Genomic DNA, 27,176 nt, shown 5'->3' with positions numbered 1-27,176 from the left:
CCTCACACATCGCTGATTTGAAAAATCTATTTATAGATATAATACATAGATTTAATAATTCGATGTCCAACTTATCGACTGTATTTATTTTTCTTTTTGTCGCCCTTCCCACAAAATTTGAAATTAACATTTATGAAACGAATATTACAACAATGTTGTATGTTTAAATAATTCTCGATTAATTTCTACATGCATGAAGCATTACAATCGCAAGATTACGTTTCAAACATTTTGATCGTAAACATTTATTTAATATTAATAATATTGATAAAGGGAAGAATGAAAGAAAGAGAAGAGAGAGAGAGAGAGAGAGAGAGAGAGAGAGAATAAAAAAAGAAAAAGTAAAAAATGAAAAGCAACGAGCTCAATGCAGAGAATCAAATTTTCGATTCGACCAGTTTTGTACGGGCTAGCTTATCGTACGATTCGACGTTACAAGAACAATAAACGAAATTCGAAGGGCTGCGCGTTCGAGAAACAACGAGCATAAAATTCAAATTCGCGAACGATCGCGAGGGTGATCGGGAAAACCGAAAACCGATTATATTTTCGTGGTGATCCCATCCAAAACGTAGATACGTACGTACATACATACGTGAAATACCGATTCGCAGAATAAATGGCCTCGCGATCGTGGCAAAGGGCTAACGCGTAGTTTACATATATCATGCAAAGTATGGCCAAAAGCGTACCGTAGGCCGTTTTGTTTTGGATGACCATTTATCCTGTGGCTCGATGGGTAACAATAAAAATCTCGAAAGAAGGATCACGATTGTTCCAACGATTTCGACGATTGTTAGTGAAATAAAGCGGCTCGTAGTCCCAAAATGTCGGGTATACATGTGTATGTATGCACGTTCTTGTTTCATACGAGCACTAGTCATTGTTCGAAAGATTTTCGTGAAATAATTCATACGGACAATTATCTCTTTCGACGATAATTATTTATGACTTTACAGGAAGATTTACTTGGCTTGCAGTAAAAAGTTTAAATCTAATAAATTTGTTTCTACATTAAAATTCGTTGTATAATAAATTTAAAACGTTCTTTAAAAAAAAAAAAAAAAAAAAAAAGAGAGAAAGAAAGAAAAAGAACCTCTACAATTTAACTTGTTTATGAAGTAAAAGGTAGATAATTAATAAGTTTCCAAATGAACTGTTTGTAGATGATTAAAAAAATTTCTTTTTCCTTTTAATATTAATTTTAAAATTAATTTAATTAATTTGAACGTGTCCCCGATCGATAAATCAATTATTGTGAATTATTATTATATATACTATAGTAAACTACGACCTTTTTTTATAAATATAAACAAATTTAATATTATCCGTTAACCTTTCTTAATTCATCACTGGACCGGACAGTAATCGAATTCTTAGCACATTTTATCCGTAATGAGCAGCTTTAACTCCTTTTCAGCTACGATTAATCAATCGGTTGATTTTCATTTTTGCAAAGACAAAACGAGGACAAGCAATCGAGCGAATAGGGGAGGTTACGAAGGTCGGTAACGCGAAACGATAATCGATTCAACGCGTCGCTTCGTATTCGTAACGCTCCAGCAATTATTATTAATGCGGTGAACCGCAACGATTCGTCGCATTCTCCTCTCCTCTCTCTTTACGTTTCGGACGTTGACCTCGCTGAGAACAACGAAATGTAAATGAGTAATCAAGAAAATCTAGCAAGAAGGAAAGAAAATAACCGAAATTACCATCGAGGATATCGATCAGATCTTTGTTATTGTTCGCAAACACAGGCACGAGATTGCACCGTGATAAACGTCTATATGTACGATCATGTATGATGCATATGGTGTATATATATTTATTATCTTCTACAAATCTTACTTAAAAATAAAATTCATTAGATTTATCGAGATGTATCTACGTTATGAATTATTAAGTATACATTTATTATATCCATATGTTATATCATGATTGAAAAACTGTATCGATTATAATATACATATAGGATTAATTTAGCATAAATTAAAGTATGTAGCATAAAGCATTCCATTTATACTTGATAATTAATATGCATCGAAATGAATTTGTTAATTGCCAAAGATTTAATTAATTTTCGATATTGTCGTATTTTTCCTCGGTATCAATTATGGCATCAATTATCATAAAAGAACATTATTAACTTTCATTGTAAATGCTTCTGTTTATCGCAAATACAAAATGGAGTCGTTGATGATCTACGATGGTGGCATCGTAGATAAACTATCGTCGTTCCACGATCCAAAGCCGATCGTCTGTGACCGGCTTAATGGCTCGGAACAGAGCCGACTCACGGACAGCTGTATCGTCACATACGACGATGAATGTCTCGATCTTTCTATAATTTTCTACTTTTTAAGAATTCGTTAGTTCACTTAAGAACAGTAAGAAAATGGACAAGCAATAATAGTTCTATTTACATTTTTTCCATTTTATTAATTATAATTAATTAAGTAACAAGCTTCGATCATCACAAAAAAACTTCTTACTCGATCCATTACTCTTACTTCGAAATGATTTCACGTAAATAAATGTATGACGACGATAAAAACATTGGCCATTTTCCGTGCAAGTTAATATATGCGAATTAAATGGAATTCATTAAATTTTGGAGATAATCGGTCATTCTAACTATCGATATTAAGCGAATATTAATAACACGCGCGAACGAATTAACACGATTATCGGATTTACAATCCCATCGGAAACGTCAAAAAATAATTTTCTTTCCTGTAGGAAAACATTCTTACGTGATTGTTAATTCTAATTTTTTTTTTAATCGCAGCTATCGAACGAAATCCTTGACTATCGTCCATTCACCGCGTTTTACGTTTATTACAAATTAGTTTTGATGAAACGTTTATTATTTACTCGCACATACGCGTAGCAAGGTTTTCATCCTTTTCGCGAATAAATTACAGCTTCTCGTGTTGTAGGAAAATTAAGTTACAAGACGGTACGCAACACGGACTAAACATGACGCGCCGTGAGCCCACAGTTCGCAGTGGTTTATCTTTTGTATGTGGTACTGTATGAGAGAGAGAGAGAGAGAGAGAGAGAGAGAGAGAGGGAGAGAGAGAGAGAGAGAGAGAGAGAGAGAGAGAGAGAGAGAGAAAGAGGAAGTTTCCATGCCTTTTTACGGGTTTAAATAAATTTGCGAGGTACTCTCTTGGTTGGGAAAAGTCGTCTACACGTAAAATTTCCTTTCGCTTTGCTTGCTCGAAAGGAACTTTATTCTGGCATGATTGTTCAATACCATCGTAAATTCTTCTTTGTATTTTCTTCAAACACGATTTGTACGAAATAAATTCTTAAAATATGATAAAAAAGAAATGATGAGACTAGTAAAAATACTTAAAGAAAATCTATTTATGTATAATCTCTGTTGCGTTTATTACAGAAACATTGCTTTTCTCGTTTGATATATGTGATAATCGTTTTAAAAACAATCGTTATGTACGAGCTCGTAAAAATGTCAGTTAATCAATTAGGAGGAGAACGTGTAACAGATTCGTCGAATGAATAAAAGTAATAAATTTTGTTCTTTGTTCCTTTTTCGCGTTTAAATCGCGTTCCTTGTAGTAAAGTCGAAAGAAGTCGAACGAAGCTTTGATAAAATCGTTATTGAGGAAGTAAATGGAAGAAGAGAATGGTACGCGTAATTTGTACGTCCGAATGGTACTTAACGATAAAATTAGGGTGGAAACGAGATTTGACGTATGCATCGTAGTACTCGAGTGGCAAGTTTCCGACCTGTCTCGCATCGTCCGAATAATTTCGTTCGCCATTAAATATGAAAACGCGATTACCTCCGTGGTCGAGACGAAGAAAGGACAAGAGTTCGTAGCTTGACGCCAGCTGAGTTGGCTCGAAGGGTTCGGTGGAAAGGGCTAGGACACCGGAGCCACCGTCATTTAACCCGATTCTTCTCTTTTCAGTCTGCCAACGGCGTTCCTATCATGCATATTTCATTCGAGAAGAGCAGGAACACTGTATGCGTGCGTGTGAGAGAGAGGGAGAGAGGGAGAGAGAAAAAATATTTATTTTGTCACATGAAAATAAACCTTTACGATTCAATCGATAAAAAACTCTTTCAATCCGCAACATCGATCGACACTTTTTCCGATAAAGTGTTTTTATTTTGTTTCTCTGGAATGGAAGAACCGAGAATACAAACATTCGATCAAATCGTTAATCCTAGTTGACCCTTCATAGAAATGAAGCTTTAGACATAGTTGTCTGTTGGTTATATTTCAAATATTTCGAATAGATCTGATTCAAAGAAATGGAACAAAGTTAGACAGAAAAGTGTCGTAGCATCAATAGGTTTTTAAGCGAATCACGTTTGTTATTCTTTTCTTTTTTCCGTTTCTTTTTTAAGATGAAAAACGATCGGAGTATAGATCGAGTGGCCGACAAAACGTACAAGTGGATTTATTTTTCGAGTTAACGCGGACAGTAAATCGACGCAAATCGATCGGAAAAGAGCGACGGTCCGTCAAAGCGTATATTTGTTATCGCATGGGTGATAATGTCAGTAGTAGGTATCGAACGCGTATATACGTATGTTCGATTCATCGATATATATATATATATATATATATATATATATATATATATCAGAATATCAATTCCTGTAAACAGTAAATGGAATTCAGGGGAAAGTGCTTCCCTGTGGCTGCAACGCTATTACCGGATATGCGATTACATAAAGGGCCAGATAAAGTTATTCGTTCGATAAATAGTCTACTATATCCCTCTTTACACTGGTTATGAACGTTCTATCGACTTTTCGTTAGCAGTCGGTCGATTTATCATCACGATCGTCCTCTCGTCATCGATGAAAACGAGCAGTCGATATGATGGCGCAGTCGTACAGAGTTGCGTCGAGTGCCACTCGACATACCCTTGTCGAGTGATACTCGACTCGACATGATTTTTATGAAACGGATAATGTCGGATTAGAGGGCTTAAAGTCTCGTATCTTCGAGTGGTCCAGATATTTCGCGTCTTCGACTTCCAACTATGTAGGAGCTAGGAAACTTACGAAGTAGGAAAGAGATGTGGAGAATGAAATGGTGAGAGTCGAATGGTAAGGGCTGAGAGTAGAAGGGGAAAGAGCCAAGTGGAGGGGCTCCGAGAACGGTCTGGGAGGGCTTAATGGCTCGTCATATATTTTCCAGCAATAAGCGGCCGACTCTTATCTGCGCTTGATGTACGACCGCGAAGGGCTTCGTGTTCTGCTCACTTGCAGGACGGCTTAGACTTTCCGAACGGCGAACAATATAAAGCGACTTGGCACGCGATTACTCGATTCTTCCGCCTTACCAATGGCAACGGCAGCAGCAGAAGCAGCGCATCGTTTTCTCTCGAAGGAGAAGAGAAGAGAAGAGAAGAGAAGAAGCAGCTTCCGGGATTCAACTCTCCTCTCCCCACCGCTTAACAATAACTTCCAATTCTTACGATCTTATTTTTACTCTGAACTTGTTCGATCGTCGACTCTACACCGCTTATCTAACAATTTCTAAATCCTCTAGAGACTTTACACATGGTTGGAAAATAAATGCCAAGCACGCTTACCAATTTATTTATCGTATAATAAATAATGTGAAAAGGTAATTGGTAGTCTAGTGTATTAAATCACGTTATTTACATGAAAATACTGCAAAGGCATATACCACGTTATCTACTTATTACGGTATTATCCTTTTTGCAGATAAGAGAGGTCTCAAACTGTGATATGTTCACGGTAAAATTATTTTTCCGCTTATTCTTTATTTTAATACGTTCAGAATATGTTTAAAAATATTATCTCCTATTAGTATGTAAAAGTTTCTTTGTGAAAACTTCAAAGCTTCTATTTTTATCCTTAGATAAACTGGATGAGCATCACTACGGGATTACAGACCGCAGAAGGATTTAGAAATATAAACACTAAAATAAATAAAAGAGTTAAGGTAATACATAATGAAATATATATTTACATATCCATAGTAAATACGGTCTAGCATAATTAAAATATACGAAATATAAATGAACACAATCTTTCCCGTAAGGCATCGTACAATTTATTGTACGATAAATCGTGCAATTTTTTATCTTCGTGAACGTTTCTGCAACAAGCTTGTTGTCTTTTTATTTTTCTTTTTTCTTTCTTTTTATAACTGCAACAAAAGTCGCATGTGCGTCGGAAAGAACGACATCGATCTTTGTATCGCAGTAATCTCCGCTTGTAGACGGAGGTGCGAGCGCGAAGAAACGGGTATTACAACGGTATACTTCTGTATCTCGGGTTAAAACCATGGGAACGATATATGAGACAGGTCGTAGTTCGCGGAGTCTGGAACTTGGACGACGAGTCTCCGACCTTAGCAACGATCTCCGAATCTGTCGCGAGTACTTAAATGGATATTTCAAAAATTATCGCTGTTTCTTCTTATCCTTTCAGCATTAAAAGTCTAGTGAATTTCTCCATAAATATAATTTAGAATATATATAATATTTGGTTCAGAATTATTAGTAGAATCGCAAATAAAATTTATTTCTTACTTTGACGTCTTATCGATGATACTTAACACAATAGATATTACATATTAAAATTAATTCAAAACTTGATGACGATTTTTTCTTGGGATCAATAAGAAGATCTTTAACGATCGTTAATAAGTAATAATATATTATTAATAACAAATCATATAACGAGATGTAACATATATAGTGTGTATATGCGATATAGATAGAGATTAGAATCTTTTGAGAGAACTGGACGAACGTTCTTATAATGGGCGGTATAGTGAATATGTTCTATCAAAAAGATGATGATCGCCGGTCGTTAGAATAGCACGAATAGAGAGTTACGATAAAGGTTTTGTGCTTAGCCCGGCATAAGCCAGAGGCAACGCACGCTATGTATTATCGTCCAATTAGCTAATGTGGGTTAACCAGTCTAGCGAATTCGCTCGAAGAAGCTTAATACCGGCGACGTTATCCCAGACACCGACCGACCTTCCTTATGTTCGTATCCGCGGAAACGGGGCGGCGGCTTGCTTAATACGCGTTAAATTAGCCTTCCTGATGCAGGTTTCACCCGGCGTGTTACTTCGGTCATCGGCCGTCTGAAACGATATGTTAAGATAGCGGAAGGTTTGAACGTAGCGGCACGTGTATAATGTGTGTATATATATATATACGGTTTACATATCCACACATATTTTATGGATAAAAATTTTATCGTCCAGTTTCATTTTAAGAGTTTATTTTATGTTAAACCACCGTGTTATATATACTTATATTTAATGTATGCATTTGCATATATCAAAATATTAAACAGTTTAAATATATTATTTATCTTATATATATATATATATATATATATATATATATATATATATATATAGGATAAAAGTAATAATAAGTATATTGATTATGTATTTACTGCTATAAATTGTGCTAAGCTAAGAGAGAGAGAGAGAAAGAAAGAGAAAGAAAGAGACAGAGGGAGAAAAAGATAGAAAAAATCAAAAACACAAAGCAAAAACTCGAATGTATCAACAGAGTTACGATAGTGTGAGTTGCTTGAAGCCGCATAGACGACGTCGATCCGAAGGCGCATTAAGAAGCGCGACATGGTAATATAAGTTTAAACGAGATTTTCCAAGCGCCGTTTCGCTATTAATCCACGTCGCGAAAGTTATCCGTAGAAGGAGAAAGAGAGAGAGAGAGAGAGAGAGAGAGAGAGAGAGAGAGAGAGAGAGAGAGAGATTCCTTAGCTCTCAGTTCTTGTAAGAAATTTTATTTTAATTATTTGGTGCAAGTGGCCGAAAGATGGATAGAGATATTATTATTATAGAGGTATACGTATACATATATATTTATTTCTTTTGTACATACTTATTTTGAAGCTCGACGTTTTAATTAACAGATTCTTTTTAAGTAGTTTCAGTAAAGTCGAACTAATAAGTACTACTTCAACAGAAATAAACTTATTTAATAAGAAAACATCTGTAATTTCGTGTATATGTATATATTTAAATGTAGCGATAATAATGATAATAATTAATTATATTAGCAATCCGTGTATAGTTATAAATATAAAGAAAATATAATAAAGACATATTTATATACACGTAATAAAGCGTGTAAAAATTAATTATACGTGTGTATTTGTTGGTTAATGCACATAATAATGCTTTTAATATAAATAATAAACATATATACATGTCATGAATGAAGATTATATAGAATCGACTTAATTGGACGACACAACAAAAATAAGAGTTGATAAATATCAAATTGATGTATATGATACGAGATCCTTGGAAATTCATGTTAACATGAACTAGTGCATAAGAAATTGGTAGTTATATCGACTGATCATATCAACTGACTCATTCTTATACAAATATTAAACGTCAAATATCAAAGATAACTTGGCATTGGACAAATAACTCGAATCGATGTGAAACGTTCTCGTACGTTCGCGATTTTCCAGTTCTGCTAACCTCAGTCCCTTTCTACGTCTCGGACATTTAACGTTCATATTTCATGTCAACGCATACGTATCTACCAGAGTTATCGAGTTCATCAAAATCTATGTTCAGCTGCATTCCATTGACGGAGAAACGAAAACATACACATACCTGAACTGAACTATTTCATCCTCGTATCTTCGTAATTTATTCCATTCAAAATTTACCCATGCTTTCCTGTGTAATCAGAGAGTTAATAATTTATTCCGATAAATAACCTCGATGATTGATTAAAAGTATATGAAAAAGAATATACGTTTGTGTATGATATTGTATATAATGTAGAGATGAAATATTATTGAAATCATTTGGGATTAAAAATGTGAGGTTGAAGGCAATATAAATTTATTCTAGCATACATGAAATACGTACATACGTATTTATTTATGTATGTATATACTTTTTTTGCTGTTTTTCTGTTTTCTTTTTTTTTCAATAATTTTTATTCAAATCGACATGAAATACTAAATAAGATTTAACCTAATTACGTATCAACGCGAAATGAATATGAGATGGAGAAAATTTGTGAAAAAATTAAACCCGAAGTTATTTCATACTCGTATCGAGTATATCGTTCGAGATCAAATGTTTTCTAACTTTTTAACAACATGCTCTTTGAAATTTTTCTTGTTATCCAAGTTTTATTTATTAATTATTCCTACATAAACACACACACACACACACACATATACACAAGAATAACAATCGCTTAGATAACAAAGTACTTACAAAGCGCTTCATTGTATTCCTCGCGATAATCAGAAGACCGGATGTGTTTCGGAAATCCCACAAATATACTCACTTCGTGATGAAACTTGGACCTGAGGAAATTTTATCGAGAGCCATTCGTTGAAGCCCGAGTTAGAAAAGCCGTCGAGTTTATTTCACTTCAAACTCTTAACTTTAGGTAGAAAGAGAAAGAGAAAGGGAGGATGAAAGTGAAATAGAGAAAGAAATAAAGAAAGGGAGATAGAAATAGAGACGAAAGGGTTGTCGAGAAGACGAGGTCGAAAGAGAGGAAGGTAGAGTAGGGTAGGACTGTTAGTAAAATAATAGGAACTTTATCTCGTAGTCTGGGAGTTCGCTCGGAAACAATTATACGAGGTTTGAGACCAAAATGGGGGGATAGAAACGAACGAGGAAGAGAATTTCTCGTCGCGAAAAGACGCTGAAGGAGAATTTCAGGAAGGGTTGAATAAGAATAGAAAGAAAAGAGAGAATGAAAAGGATATTTATATTCATTAGAAAATAACTACTCGAAAAGCTTGTATTATTTTTTTTCTGATATTTCTAATACGTATCTACCTAATTTCTTAAATATTTATTTAAAAAAGTTAAACGTTCAATAAATATATATATATATACATATACATACATATGTGTCTCTGTATGTGTATCTATATAAGATTACGTTACAAGTGATAACATAGATCGATAGGATTGAGATTAAATTTTGTACGATAAATCACGTGTAAAAATGATAATTGAACGCAATCAGATTTAGTCTCTAAAGTTTTCCAAAGAAAAATCGATCGTTCCTGTTTCTTTTATCGAGTAGTCCGCACTTTTAAACGCGATTCGTCATATCTAGCGTTCGACGTGTAATTCGAACTCTCGAATTCCATTGCCCTAGCTAACAGTTGAACAGCCGTTTGTTTCGCGAAACTCGGTGCAAGCCGTTGTTGAGAAGTGCCGTCGCGAGGAGGTTAAATGCTTTCTCACAGGAATCTTAGTTTCTACGGGGCGATATTTTACGCGAAGCTGGATAGGATCGATGCCGGTCGGATGAGTTACGAGCTCTGGAGGGGGTTGAGAAAACGCTCGTTCGATTTTCGATGCCACGAAGAAATTATTACGGTTGATAAACGATAACCTGGACTTCGATACTAACACAAATAACTCATCGCTGGAAATTCATTGTCAGTTTTTTTATCATCACCTTTTATGGGTATTATCAGGACGCACGTACGTAGGCACAATGTTTTAAAAATATAAATATCATACATTGATTAATCATTGATATTTTACATTACTACGTAAGAAACATTTCGAATAATTTAACTTCGTAAACCATAATAAATAAATTCGAATACTCGTCTTTGAGAAAATCGTAAAAGAAAAAAAAAGGAAAAATAAAAGAAAGAAATTAATCTACTGTCATTGGTTTACTTGATATACTCTTCGTGTTCTTGACGAAAGATTTTCTTCCTCCGTTCCTTTTTCCTTTCACGAAATCGTAATCGACGAGCATCCCATCCTTGCCACAAGGGGCGGAAGTTTTCAATCTCCTTAATCGATATCTCGGAACTTTTCCTCGCTCGTAATTGCGACGGCTGCAAGAGATCACGTTTCCAACGGCTTCCTATCGATCCGTCGACGGGCTTTGCAAAGGATCCTATCAAAATTAACACTTTGCATGCGGGTGGTAGCACGTTCAGGACAAAATTTACATAACGTATTTTATCTGCGTGAACTAATGAAATGTATTAAATATACATATATATTTTATATATTTACGTGTGTGTGTGTGCGTGCACGCGCGTGTGTGTATATTAGATTAAATCATTTATCTTCTTAATTTATAGTATATTTATAGTACATTATAATTTATATAGAAAGATCTATTTTGTCGACTAAATATATTTTCACATTTTTAATAGTAAAGTTTATCACTAATTATAAAATTTTTTTTCACGGGTCATTTTAAATGGCTATAAAAAGAAAAAAAAATTGTCGTACTTGGAAAAAAAAAGAGAGAAAAAGTGGAACGTTCACCAGCTAGTCTTAAGAAAAATCTCATCGTTTAGGTATCGTGATGGATTCGACATACGATTGCTTGTAACTCGACGAATTTCGCGGAACGACGAGATCGTTGAAGGTTGGTACAGGTAACTCTCGCTGTAAATTCATGAAGCATCGATCGGTGGATATCTAGAAACAGCTAGTCAAAGTGGTAGGCGAGGAGGACTACGACGACGACACCGACGACAGTTCACGCGTGCGTCTCGGGTGTACATATTACGTATGTATGTATATAGATACATATATATATATATATATATATATATATATGTACATATGGTTCTACATAGCAGATATGGTCTCGCGAAACTCGGACGTATATAAATATGTATGCATGTACGTATATGTATATATATACATATATATATACCCACACACATACATACTTACGAGCACGTACTGAAATACGTAGGTTTGAACGCCGAATGCCGAATATCTTCCATCGAGACTCTTTCCAAGATCGATCAGCTTGCCGTTACTCGGTATACTCGCTTTATTAGAGCTATCTCTAGACTACCGGAATGTCACTATGGATCGAGAGCATAATTGACGAATAGTTTTCATAAGCGCTTTCCCAAAGTAACGATCATCCGAGAGATACACATTGCACTTTATTATTATCGCGATTTTATTATACTTAAATTTTTATATAAACGAAGAAAGTAATCTTCTTTTGATCAGATAAAAACCCTATTAGAAATTGAATCTTGTGAGTTTTCTCAACGTCAAAGAGTTAAACCGATAGCAGTTTCAAAAGCAAAGTTGTAAGAATGCGAGGAATCAAGGAATTGAGGATGGTCCAGATGGCGAATAAGCAACAGGTTCGATAAAAGCTAGGCCAGATTTATTCCGAAATAGGTTTGACTATGATTACTCGTTATATCTTCTTCCCTTTCTCCTTCTGTCTCTCTCTCTCTCTCTCTCCCTCCCTCCCTCTCACCCTTTGTCTCTCTCTTTCTCTTTCTCTCTCTGTCTCTGTCTCTCTCTCTGTCTGTCTCATATACCTTCGATTCTTGTCTTTCTCTCTCTAATCCGTGTACATATATACGTCCACCCATACGTTTTCAACAGACATATTCGATTTGCATTGCAAACTCGCGATTTACATCTAATCCAGTTATTTCGCCATTCCTACGGTGTTTGAACGTTTCAGAGGGGTCTCGAGTTTCGCGAATACTACAATTCCCTGGTCGCTCTCTGTAAAAGCAAATAATGTCCGTCGTCGTACCGCAAATGTGCCGAGAAAACGTTCAGGACGCTTTCAACTCATTCGGATTCAGTGGACGGTAGTCCTTATTAAATATCTTGGAAAAATACTAATTAACAATTTCGAGATAATACTGCAACAAGTAAACGGGAATGGATTTAAAAAAGATTCATTAAATCGTATGGCTAATGACTAATGAGAATTTGAATTGTTAAAGTAAAAACATAAGTTCGACGATCGATGTTCGAAAAAGGTTACAATGACGCATTAATATCCATTTTTCTATTTTATTCGGAATATATTCAGAATATATTAAGGATTGGATTCAATTTCTATAAGAAGATTCTAATATTCATTTTTACACCGTATTACATATTTAGTACTTTTCAATAAAATTTCATTTCCAATCAATCAATGGAGAGATTAAGTCTTCTTCTTGAAAAAAGAAAAAAAAAAAGAAAAAAAGAAAAAAGAAAAGAGAGAAAGCAGGAAGCACCATAAGGCATTGGGAGATTCATCGAAAAGCTTCCGGTATCACATTGACCGAGTAAGAGAAGCAAGTAATTGAATCGTTGGGGCGATTGGTCTATGGACCTTGTACGTTTCGAACGTCGCGCTGGAAGCGTGTCGGTTTCGCAAAATTAATCCGACTAGCGGCCGGTTCTCGTGAAGGGTAAAGAGAGAAGTAGAAAGTAGCTATGGTGGTGGGGAAGTTAGCTCTGGGGATAACTTTAGAGGGGTAGCTGGATTATTAACAGGTCGCTCACGTTCGATTCCTTACGTGGTCTCCGCGCCGGAATCGAGCCACGAGTAAATATACCGGAGCTGAATAGACGGATATTCATATAGGTCGCGGGCATCAGAAGGTTCTTCGTGGGGGAGAAGAAGGGGAGAGGTCTGCTTGGCTCGATTCGAGACTTACATAATGATGAACCGAAATCCATAGCATGCACGACCGATATGTTACTGTCCGCCTCGATAGCGTCTACCCTAGCAAGGAGATACGATGGTGGGGGTTGGTGTATAAGCACGCGGCGCATGCCACCGGCTGCTTTCCTTCCATATTAAGTGGCCATCCTGCGGGCCCAGAATGCACCGAGGTATTCACGGGGAAGACCTTCCACGATGGAAAGCTCGACAAGCGGGAGGACTCACTTTGCGGCCGAAACTCCCGACTCGATTACCCTCTCTTCTCATCCTGCATCTATCTATCTATATATCTACATCTCTCTCCCTCTATCTCTCTCTTTCTCTCCATCTATTTCTCTCTCTCTTTCTCTATCTCCATATATATATTCTTCTCTCTCTCTCTCTCTCTCTCTCTCTCTCTCTCTCTCTCTCTCTTTCTGTCTGTCTCTCTCTATCTATCTTTCTTTCTTTCTCTATGTGACTATTTCTTTTAGTATTGAACCGTGGAATTCGATACTTGTCTCAATTCGCCAGGCACCCTCTATCTACATATATTATATGCTACAGTACACAATAGTACATTATAGTATATCATTTAATTCATTTTATTGAGTCTCTTACTATAACCACATATATCTCTTTTTATCGTATTACAGAAACTTTGGTTATATTACTTTTCTTAGTTTTATGTGTAATTCCTTTTATTCGAACTTCTTTTTCTTCTTTTTTTTTATCGACGATATTTTTATACCGATACAATCATTTCTTTATTCTTTCTTATGGCGTGTTTCTATACTTGTCTTTTTTGCTCTCAGTTGATTAGTTAGTATCATAAAAGCCCAAACTATTTCTATCCAGTTATAGTCTAGCCTTCTCTCCTTGTCAGATATTACCGAAGGGAAATCACTGATTCGCTTCCTTACGGTACATTGAATTTTCGTAGATGCCACGAGTTCGTCGGTACTTCTAACTAGACGTTACCCCGGAAGGCTCGCGCGCTAGACATTGTCTTTTGAACTTGGCACCGATTAAGTTCGTCCCGCTGACTCCACTTCGGTCTCACCGAATTTCCCGGCGTGTTTTTAGCCGACGTTCGCGAGAAAGTAGTGAGTGTACGTGTCTGACGATAACGTTCACCGCTATAAGGTAACCATCATTTCTTTCCCGCTTAAAAGTTTACGCTCCTTCTAAAAAGTTCGTTCTAACCGATTTGAATTGACCTTTTATTAATTTCCAAACTAACGAACGAATTTCACGTGATGAATAATAATTTCTTAAAGTGAAATATATAGAAAAGATTTTATTTTTAAATGCTGATTTATTACTTATCATTTAGAGTCATTCGTTATTTGCTTTAATATCTATTAAAAATATAACGTATATAGGTAAGTTAATATGCTTAATACTATCATGATAGTAATAAACAAGATCAACTAGCTTTATGTACAACCTACGTAAAGTTTTCTCGAGCTCCTAAACATCAATCAAAGACGCAAGTAAGTTCAGTAAGTTCAGATCGGTGACGCTAGCTATACGTGTCCTAATCTCGACAGACTGCATCGGTCTACGAATACTGACAGTTGTTTACCGAGCAACGATTAACTACCAAGATAGGGAATGCAAATAGCCACGAATCCTGAGGGACATCGGATTTCACGGGATAGTCCACGTTCTGGAGTTCGATAGTAAAGGGAGAAGGGGAAAGGTCGTCGGGTTTTGGCTCTCAAGACGTTCTACGACTTGAACTTTGAACCCGACAGAATCTCGACGTAGATCGATCGTGTGTTGCGGCGACGTGATATGATGGAATCGTTTAACTTTAGCTGAAAAATGAAAGCAACGAACGATTTTATACATTTCCTTTTTTTCTACTTCTTTTCCTTTTTATTTTCTTGGTGACTTTTAAAAAGGAACTTTAAATCGTTTCAAAAAACTATGATACTTTCGTTAGATTTTCTTTTATATATTAATTATTCGAGATATATAAATAGAATATAAATATATCATTCTATATTCGACTCCAGACTATATATTTCGTGCAATGTTGCGCTTGTGCCGTATTTCTATCACTTTGATCACTGTGCCAAGTATGTTAGAGATTAATGATAACAAGATACGTTTAACAAAATATTTTCCTCCTGGCAAGATCTATCGGATGCTATACAGAATATTTCATTTGGTAATTGTTTTAATGCCTTTTGTAAATTTTACGGACCTAAGTGTACCTTGGAAGCTTATAAGAGATATTTCGGATTTAAAGTTTCAGAGAAAAAAAAAAGAAAAGAAAAAAAAAACGAAAAAAAACAAGAGCAAAAAGAGAAAAGAAAGAAAAAAGGATTAAACACTTCTGAGGAATGTTCTCTTTGGAATAGAACAGCAGATTCAAGCGGAGCCACGATATTTCATTTCTCTTTGAGATTTAACGGAAGAAGCGAGAAGGAAGAATAAATACGACAAATCTTTCGACTTTCGTTCGCGATAAGGCCAAAGATCTCCACGGAAAATATAGTAGAAGATAAATAAGAGAAAAAGAAGATGACGAAAGCCGAAGCGAGACTTTCGATTTTCGTTGAATTTATGAAAGCCCTTTCGCTTCTACGAATTCCACGATTCGCCCTCAGCATTTTCTATCTTCGCGAGAAACGGTTTTATCGAGTTGAAAGGTACCTCAGTACCTATCGTAGACCGTTCTATTCTCAGATCTGTAAAGACCTTTTCCTAAAACTACGAAGTTTACAAGCGAGAACGTACGCATACTGGGTGAACCGTACAATGTGATCACTTTTGTTTCTTTCAAAAATTTCAAATGAACACTGTAATCAAACGTGACTTAGCAATTACTTGAAAAAAAAAGACTTTTATAAATTATACTTCATAAAAAAGAAATTTTTCCTAGTTCGATCTGTCCCTTCTTTTTTAGGGATCAATTACGTTACGTTAATTAACTTTTATACGGACTTGTATGTAAGAAAATATGAAGAAAGAAATGTCCTTGCACGATATTATTTTCGCATATCGATAGGGATAAAAACTTTTATTTCGAAAAATTTGAAGACACCCCGTATACGTGTATGTACGCGTATGTGTATCCACCTATGCACATAGATGGGTAGGTACTCCATGGGAAATAGACCCTTTTGAGCTTTTCCCAGCGTACGAGACTAGACGCGCGAAAATCGACGACTCGAGAGGTCTCTTTGAATTCGACGACGCCTTCCCTGGGACCATCGGGGAGCATCGAGTACAAAAGCGTAGTTCCGTAGTCCGATTAACGGGAAGCGTTTACTCGAAATTGCGAGGTGTCGAGATGGAACTGAATATTCAACGACGTTTCTCTGTCTCCCTCTATCTTTCTCTTTCTCTTTCTCTTTCCATTTCTCTTTCTTTTTCTCTTTCTTCTTCTCTGTTTTCTCTTTCTCTTTCTCTTTCTCTTTATCTGTCTCTCTTATTCGAATTAATTGTAAGAACGATGAGCCTGCATAGAATATCTGTTTAATTTCCATAACTGTCTGACAATAACGATATATTTATCACTGTTTATAATCGCGTAAAGAGATTTATGAGATTAAGTAAAAAGTGTGAGTATTGATCAAAACACAATATAATACAAGGGTAAGGAATACTCGCAGCAAGGGTCAATGTATCACGAACAATGTTATTAACCAATTACCAACTATACGTTTCTTATGGAAATTAGTTGTGATTAAAAAAGAATACAATTATTATTAATTGTAACATTGAAGATACATAAAAAATAATGTGAACTCTAAAAAAATAATAATATATATCTTATACACTTATGTGTCTTTTTATACGATATATATACTTACATATTGTATATGTAGTATATAATAACGATAATCATGAAGTTAACATTACTGAAAACCTATATTGGAAGCGAGGAGTGAACAAATGAGTTTTTTAGAAGGTTAAAAAGTTCTTTCGAATCCTCATCTTACTCTTTCAGAGAAAAAGAGAAGAAAGGTAAGGATCGGTGAGGAAACGGTAGAGGGATAAAAAGGATGGGAAGGTGCCGAGGAGGGAAGGAGGGAAGGAAGGAAGGAAGGAAGGAAGGAAGGAAGGTGGTTGGTTACAAAGGAAAAGGAGGAAAGAAAGACTGCTGGTGTTGAGAGAACGAAGGTATTGCGCTGGAAATAGAGGGAAAGACATAGACAAGGAGAATAGAGGTGTGTGCGAAAGTAGGAAAGGAGTGTGGGTAGAAAAGAAAGCGAAAAAGAGGGAAAAAGAGGGAAAATAGATCAAGAGAAAGAGAGAAAGAGAGAATGAAAGAGAATAAAAGAGACGAGACGTTCTCTTCGAACCATTAGACAAATTTTATATATAGCGCCGGAAAACTCATTCGTTTCGCTCACGATACGGCTTATTGCTCGGTTTCGTTTATATCGTCAAGTACGATGTGACTTAATGTTACGCGACGATGTCGATGATTTTTTGGGTATGCTCGAAATAGAGGAAAAGAAAAAAGAATCCAAAAAATAATATATCATTAATTTTTCCCCTTTTGCTATGTAAAATATAACGTATCGTTGCTGTAAAAAAGTTATTATCCACAAAAAAAAATGTATACGATCGGACGGAAGCGTTTCAAATATCACAGGAGCGTCTCAGAATTTTCAATGAGAGATCAAAGTTTATAAGAGTTAAAGATTTGAAAATAAAGAGGAACAGAGAGATGGGAAAGGAAAATCTCGGTTGAAATTTAAAGAGAAAACGACCTGGATCGGGGGAAGAATAATCGGATTTACGGGAAGCCGATCTAGATATTATCCTTCGTGAAATTTGTCGCGATACTATAGAGCGAAGCAGGCGTGACTCCGAGACTCGCGTCGCGTCGTCTCGCGTCGTATCGCGTCTGGGAAAACTCGAAAACCCTTAAGGGCTTGAGCAAAGCGGTCGTTGCAACCCGCGAACTACCTCCTACTTCGAATTTTCTTAGCCACGATGGATAAACTTGTTATGAATCGTCAACTTTTATCCTCATATTATAACGATAACTTTTCTCTTTCGTCTATTTTATTTTTCATTACGTTCTCGTCAACGACCGTGTCGAGAACTTTAATCATATCACTAAGAACACTTTTTTCTTTCTTTTTTTTTTATGCATCTTTTTTTCTGTAAAGTTTTACTGTTTTTTTATGAACTCTTTTTTTACGAAACAACAAACGAACATTTATATTCGTTTTAATACTTTCTTTCATTGATCATTCGAACGATATTCTATAAATATTTTCAAAAACTTTTGATTAGAAGTTTCCGTCGACGGACGAGCAATTAATATTATCGAGAATATTCATTCGTTTTTTTGTCAAATACCTATCACAAGAACGAAGTAATTGAGTTATTAACGCAACAAATATAGACTGGTTGCTAATGAAAAAGTATTTTCTTTTTTTTTCTTTTTTATAATAATTGTCACTTCGACAGATTCACTCAATTAAAAATAATTAAAAATAATTGAGTAGTTTTTCATATATTGTAAATGAATCTATCTTGATAGTATTATTTAAAATGTGAAAACGTTGTATGTATGTATGTATTTACGTTTTCGTACTACGTGACGTTACGGATTCACTCATGTGAGAGAAAAGTAAACGGTGAAAATGTCTCCAACGGATGTTCTCTCTTTAGATATAAGGACACGTGTACGAGGTGGTAACATCAGGGATGTTCGAAAAAAAAAATAGAAAAAAAGAAAGAAAGAAAAAAAACTTTGGAAGTAAAGGACAGAAAGTAGGGGGTAGGGTACGCACCGCTTTTGTCTGATGTAACAAAGCTAATTTCATCATGACGTGCTCTCAAGTAACGACCGAGCTAACGGGCACGAACTTCTTGACGATCCGAAATTCTTTCTCAAACGACGACTCGACTGTTTCCAACCACCCCCACTACTCTCTTATTTTTTCCTTTTACGACGATCTTTTATCGCTTTTTTTTTCTTTCTTCCTTTCTTTTCTTCCTTCTTTCTTTCTTCTTTTTTTCTCCATTAGAAATTGATTATCCTCGCCAGTAGAGACCTAAGGGATCGACCATTCGTTTTCATGCAACTCTTCAAAGCGATTTTATCGAAATGATATGATCGAATTGTTTAGTTATCGAAACACTTTGATTTTATTTTTTATACATACATAACACATAAAAATGGATAGGATTAGATACGTAACGTTTCGAAATCATTTTAACGAAATGGACTATCTATCTCATTCGAGATTAAATTTTTTAGTTATTCAATAAAAAAGGAAAAAAAAGGTATTTGAGAAATATATGATTTATTTTCATAGAACTCTCATAATGAATTTTGTCGGACCGATACGACTATCGTTTGAACTTTGCACAGAGTAATTTAGAATGAATATCGTAGTAAGTAAATTCGGAGGGAGTGAGGAAAAAAAAGTGAAATACGATTTCGCGTTTGAAATTCGTAATCTTCGCCATTTCATTTTCCACAGTTGCGATTAATAGTAAATCAATGCGCAGCGATCGGCCGAGAATAATAACCGGTGAGACGTGCCGGTAACACGCGCGACCTAGCACAGCTCGGTTAGATAACGTCGTTATCAGAACCATATGGGTGCCGCATTGCGCGTTGTCACATAAAACGAGAGCGAATGAGACGAATAAAGAAAATTTCAGAGTCAAAGGTAGAAATATATACACATATACACGTAAGATATGTATGTGCGAGTTTGAGTGCTCGTTTCATTTCACGAGTTATTTTTATATTATTAATTTATTCCATTAAATTCATAGAATATGTATATATATATATACAATTTATAATAATTTTTATAAATCATATCTCATATTGTACACACATTTATAAACCTGTATAGATTATAATAATTATCATATTATATTATATATCATTTTATTATTTATAGTGATAACATAAAGATATTTTTTTAATACATGTATCAGTTTCTATACAATAGTACGTACTTTACAATAACTATATTTCTTTGATTTCTTATTATATATCCTGATTCATGGAAATGTTAAAACGAACATCATTCGCATTCAACTTTGAATGAGGCAAGCTCCTCGGTGGTTATTTTTCGAATGTACACCGTCCTCGCATGCGGTTGGCAATTTACAACTTCGACTTCAAACGTGGTCGCTTGGAAGGAAACTTCAGCAAACATCTTTATCTACTGTCATGCACATTCTCTGTTGGCATCTTCGACGGAAATGATTGAACTTTAAGAAAGCATCCGTTGAATGCGAGTGAACTCGAAAGAACCGATTGGAGGAATTTGTAGGTTCGTGAAGTAGAGTTTAACGTAGGTATGTATATGCGAATAGCTGTCTTTATTCTTGTAGGAAGTAAGAAAATATTCTCTCTCTCTCTTTCTTACTTAAAAAAAAAAATGTAGACGAATAGGAAACAATTTTTCATTTAAAATTTATCTTCTTTTCATTGACGATAAATATCGATTAAACGAATAAGTGTAATTTCCTTATCATCACTATCCATATTAATATATCATAACATTGTAAATATAATATATTCTATATAAATAATGTGTATTTTCTACTAAATATAACATAACGATATATTCAAAAGGATGACACACATTATGACAGCTCGCAATCGTACATACACGCAAACATGTTACATGAAATTTCATGTCCCTTCGTAAATACACAATGTCATAGCAATTAGCCCCATTTACATCATAAAATCAGTTATTCCTGGTCCCATTGGTAAAAGATATTAGCGCAGATGTATCGTAGGTTATTGGGTAGCCAAAAGTCAGCAGGGTTAACCATACGCTTTTCGTTATTTCGCTAAACGTCATCGCGGTTGTACAAAGTTGTACATATGTTGCACGTACGTACACGGATATAATGTTCACACATCGAACGAAATAGTCGAAATACATTTTGCGGCTACGTAATAATGCCGACACGCACCGATGTTATCGCCATAATTGTGGGCATATTTCGAGTTCTCTGTAGCAGAGGTAGGTACTCCACAATCATTTTGCTACATCATCTGTGGTTAATTAGATTCTAGATATTGACCTTGGAGAGATATAGGCCAGAGATTGAAAAAAAAAAAAAATAGGAAGGAAAAGAAGATACCGAAATAATTTGATATTTTCAATATAAGACGTTCTATGCATCCACCAACCCACAGATATATACACACGCACGCATTAAGTTGAAATTTCCAAGACTTTTAATAGTCATGTAAACTTTTATTATTACGTAAGCTGATTCCTACATAACATCGCTATTCCTCTTTTTCTTTCTGTTCTACTACAAAACGGTGGTTTCGTCTTCGTCTTGAAGGGAACTTGAAGGGAATACGGATCTCATTCCGCGATCCTTTGAAAGGAATGGAACTACAGGAAAAGAGAGAGAGAAAGAGAGAACGGTCAAAATCTTTGAAACGAAAACCGTACAAGGAGTGGTGCTTGAAGAAAGTTTTAAGAGGAAGACCACGAGCTTTCGACGATTTTCTCTCTTTCTCCGACTGTACTACTATTGATATTCCCTCTTCTAAAATCACTATAGCATACCATAATATTTGTGTGAGTATGCAGAGAATTAACATCGTAATAACCGTATTAAAATAATTCATTACATTGTTACAATATAGTTATATTACAGAATATTATTATTTTCACCGAATAAATGATATCGTATATATTACATTATATACCGGTATTATACTTATTACATGATTACAAAAAGATGAAATTTATTCTTTATAATAGATCGACAATTTTATCGTTCAATAAACCGAAAGGTTATCATTCATATCTATACATACTTATCGATATTTACGGATACTTTCCACATATTCAATGTATATACGATCCTTCCATAACATCGATAAATATTGAGAAATATCGATGCTATCGATAGCGATATGTAATCGATATTTATCGATGGAGTTATATCGACAAAAGGTTAAACCCTGGCGAGAAAGAAATAAGATGAAAAAGAGAAAGAGGAGAGAGTTCGAATCAGCCCTCGAACGCACACACATATAACGTCACGGTGTAGAACCAATGGTGTAACTACACGATGCTGTAAATTCTGTCTCATGGTAAGATTTATACGATGCTACGTTACACCCGTAGATCGCGTATTAATGAATTTCCCGATATTTTCCGAAGGGCGTCTGAGATGCTTCGAACAAGTGGAAAGCGGCTTCCCGGAAGCTCTCTCACGTTTCTTCCCCTCTTTTCTACCCCTCCTCCAAGCAAGCCTCACCATCCAATATTTAAGAGGGCGCGTATATCTTTCGCGAAACAGCCCCTTTAACCCGTGGCTGGACACTTCCAATTTATTTGCAACGCCAGCGCATCTTTCATCGCGATTCTCTTACTTTCTTTTCTTCTCTCTCTCTCTCTCTCTCTCTCTCTCTCTCTCTCTCTTTCTCTCTCTTATCGTACAGAACACACGTTCGCTCTCCGACGGAAGAGACGAATGAGTTCTGTTTACCGACGTCGAATTAAATTATTCCAAGGCTTCCCCTTTCCCCAAACTGCATCTTCTTCCACGCGGAATTATCCCGTCATCTCGGCAATTTCGAAAGTCGTCTACCTCCAACGAAAGATCTTCCTCTTTCTCTCTCTCTCTCTCTCTCTCTCTCTCTCTCTCTCTCTCTCTCTCTCTCTCTCTATCTTTTGCTTTAAAAGGAAGAAAGAAAATTTCTCGGTTGAAACCACAACTCGGCGAGGCTCGATAAATGCGCGTGAGATATAACCGGCTGATTCTCTAAGCTGTATCTTATTCTTTCGTTACTTTTCTTCTTTCCTTTTCCTTAGTAGGTTTTTTTCTTCTTTTTTTTCTTTCTCTCTCTCGTTCTCTTTTTTTTTTATTCTTTAAAGTTGTCCGATACCAATTTCCCCAAAGTGTCGCATATGGATAAAAATTCTACCTTCGTATTAATACCGATATCACGTGTTATCATATTGATGAACTTTTTTTTCTTTTTTTCCGAGGTATAATATGTCGAATAGTCGTTTCTCAGTTCGTCCGATATCTTTACCGGTTACGAAGTTTCGTGGAAAAGACAGAGACCTCTTACATTAGACATACTTCAACGATTGAAAGAGAACGAACGAATGGAGTAGAACGAGTCTCGATTCGAACGTAAGACTACTCTCGCCGCTAATTGGCAATTCGCCTCGCCACAGTAGACTACCTTTAATTAGATCCTTTTAGGATCCTAGAGATAGAGAAAGAGAAAGAGAGAGAGAGAGAGAGAACAAAGTGGAATGAGAAAAATGAAAGCGTAGCTACCGATATCGACACTCTTAATGCTTCCTATAATTACCGATAAAAGCCCAGAGCCCAGAGACCTCGCTCGAGCCCTTTACGTAAATGAAAATCGATTCGCGAAGTAGACAGGCGTATCTATTGCGGCCACCGGCATCTCCTCCTCCCTGTTTTTTCTTTTTTTTTTCTTTTTCTCTTCTTTTTTCTTTTTTTTTCTTTTTTTCTTTTTTTTTCATTTTTCATCTTTTGAAGGTACGACCCACGAACCACGGGGATCGCGAATGAAGCTCGTCTAGGCGAGCACCTACCACATAGCTTCGATGCATATCCCTCTTTCGATCATCCGCCAACAATCCCCTCTACCCTTATCCCTCAGTCATGTGAATATGAACACGGCAACCATAAAACTACCGGTTACGTGTCGATATTTCGATGTAAAATTTTTTCATGTTGCAATGACAACAGAAACAAATGCTGACCAGTATAAATATTGGAAAATCCGTGTTGATAACTGTAATACCTACTCGTTAATGGTAAACCATGTATACAGGGATACACTGCAACGTACAAATAAATAATTGCAGTAGGAAAAATATATTGTAATAAAAGATAAATTTTTGTGACCGGAAAAAAAAATAAAAAAGATGAAAGATTGAAGGAAATAAAAAATAGAAACAAAAAGAATATTAAAAAAATTATGAGGAAAAATAAAATAAAAATGAAAAAAAAAGTAGAAAATTCTGTCGTCCGATTTAATAGAAATAATATCTTATCGTGTTTTAATAGTCGGACAAGCAAAGATCCACGAAACAATTACGGCAGCTTCTCTTAATTTTGTCGAACGCGGTTGGCATAAAGTACGCTGTAATTACCTTAAAGTGCATTCTCTCCGTGAAAACGCTCAACGAGCACGTTCATGCGTTCCTCGTTTAAAACGGCGCATTAAGTTTTATTCAAATGTGCGTCGCACTTTCTCAGCTATAGCGGCAGCATCTTATAGGAGAGTCATGCGTTATCGTGGAATAATAATTAATATTAAAATAGCAAAACCATACTTGGACTGGTAATATTAAGCAACGTGAAAGAATATAGTACGAAATTTCAAAATATTTTATGACAAAACATTTATCCGAATCTGAAAGGAATTTTCGTTCGAATGTTTCCAAGAAGTTTCCGAATTGTTCGATCTTCATGAAAATTTTAAGAGAATTTCTGTTGGATATTAAAAAAAGAACATTTCATACTCTATTATCGATAACAGATAAATCAATTTAATTCAATTATCATCGGATAAAATGGTCGGTGTATCATACAGATGAGTGCTATGGATTTCGAATTTTTTAATAAAAAAATTTTCATTCCACCGATTTATAACACTTTCCATTTCCAATAATGACGTTTAGTTGAAAATGGTTGATGAAAATGGTTGAAAAAAATTTTTTTCTAATGAATCCTAATTACTTACGCCTCGTTATTCAATTAATGCGCTATAATATCGATTTTCTTTGGATTTTGTTCCAAAACCGTGCGTTTTCATGCCCGACTTCCCAGCTTGGCATATATACTTAATCCATATAATACCATAACGTTTCGCTTCATCGATTACAAACGAGAAAATAATTCGCTACTATCTGAGGCTTGATATTATTTCTTCGATGTGGTGGGGGTGTAGGTGGGAAGGTGGTGGAGGAATTTGAGAATAGTGGGAGAAGATTTCGTGCGCTTCGAGATATCTTTATTAATCGCAACGCTTTCGAGGCCGCATAGATTCGGGATTAAGTTAATCTACGGAAAAGTTTTATAAGCTATGATTAATGCGCAAGCTCTTATCTCCTTCACGCAGAATAAAGCGAACCTTTTACGTTCCTTTAAACACAACGCGTCTCTATACGCATACATATATGGGCAAACAAAAACTTAACATTTTTATATTCAGGAGATACGAAAGATAAACGCTTTGATTATGAGATAGAAAAGAATGAAAATGAAACAAGATAAAAATGAATTTCTCAGATATTCTCCCTTATTCGAATTAATAAAACATATAAAAAGAATGCTTGGATAAGTAAATCCTCGAATAAAATCGGTGAAGATAAAAAGCAATACAAAACATTGTGTAAAAATAAATTCGTTCGATATTGCTCCGCTAATGATCGCGTATAACGTTTGCAAATTATTTCAGAGTCAGATATGGATAGATACTTCCTTGAAAAATAAATCATAATATCGATTCGTAAAAAACCCGAGCTACCAGAAACATTTCGTAGATAGAGAGATGAAAAACTTACCCTCTGGTTGATGGGGAGCATAGATGTTGAGATAGAGACAATCCTCGCTCTGGTTCTTGAGATACTGCAAGTGCCTCTCGAGATACTCGTAGCGTGCTGGTTTCACCTCGTCACGAAGATTCGGTAGTACTTGCGGGCAAACCGGAGCAAATTCCAGGGACTGTCGTACTCCTCTCCAGGGTTGCGGTGATCTCGGTGGCGTGAACCTGAGCGAGCCGACTGGAGGCTCGGCGTATGGGACTCCTGAAACATAGTTGAACAATTTAGTTCGACACTTTCGACTCGTCGATTTGTCAGCATTGCTCTCGAACGTCCCATCAAACCGATTAATTCGTGATTTTTCTTTCTCTCTCTCTTTCTCTCTTACAGACACTATCTCTATCTCTGTCTCTATCTCTATCTGTATCTCTATCTCTATTTCTATCCATCTACCTTTCTTTTCGATTCGTTCTCAAACGTATTCTCTGATCGATTAGAAACCTAGTAAAAGTAGACACCTCGTTCTCGATCGAGTGTGTTTCAAACGAACGAAATTGTTTCCCCCTGTTGGTGTACATTCTGGAGAAAAAAAAAAATAGAAATAATCTATCACCAGTCGATACGACTTTTTTATTCCTAAGATCGAGAACGTACCGTTTCATTTAGACGAATAATTATAATTACGTAGATACTACGTAAGAATTGAAAATATCTTGACGCAATAAAGAAGGTATATCGATCTTTTTAATTTGATATCAAATTACATGACATTTATTATCGACCGATCGAAATCGAGTGATACGGTACTTTCTTTGACCTTCGTATACGGAAGATCCCTGACAGTGTCTAGTAATATAATCGTTTCTACATAACGATGATAAATTTTTTCATATGAATCGTCGTTACTGGATTTAGAGTTGAAATTCACTCAGAGAAAGAATGAATGAACGTGCAACGTGATAATCGTTCTTTCACATTGAAAACGTTCTTCTCTTTCTCTCTCCCTCTCTCTCTCTCTCTCTCTCTCTCTCTCTCTCTCTCTCTATCTATCTATCTATCTATCTATCTATCTATCTGTCTATCTCTATCTCTATCTATCTATCTTTCTTTATTTTTCTCTTCTAACAAAAAAAAAGAAAAAATAGGATACAATGCGTAGACACTCTTGTTTGCACGCAACATCGAATCCGAAAGCTCGTTCAC

General features: G+C 35.6%; 1 protein-coding gene across 4 annotated transcripts in view; it reads right to left on the bottom strand.

The window, feature by feature from the left end:
* Positions 1 to 27,176, bottom strand: part of LOC122630924 — a 71,219-nt gene that overhangs the window by 36,574 nt on the left and 7,469 nt on the right. For all 4 annotated transcript variants that reach the window (XM_043815982.1, XM_043815981.1, XM_043815983.1 and 1 more), the window contains exon 3: positions 25,995 to 26,237. In XM_043815982.1, the coding sequence (XP_043671917.1) occupies positions 25,995 to 26,237 (243 nt within the window). The remainder of the gene's footprint in view (positions 1 to 25,994; positions 26,238 to 27,176) is intronic.

The sequence above is a fragment of the Vespula pensylvanica genome, chromosome 8 (assembly GCF_014466175.1).
Source record: "Vespula pensylvanica isolate Volc-1 chromosome 8, ASM1446617v1, whole genome shotgun sequence".
Lineage (NCBI taxonomy): Eukaryota > Metazoa > Arthropoda > Insecta > Hymenoptera > Vespidae > Vespula > Vespula pensylvanica.
Note: the sequence above shows the minus strand (reverse complement) of the source record. Positions and strands in the feature narration are given on the sequence as shown.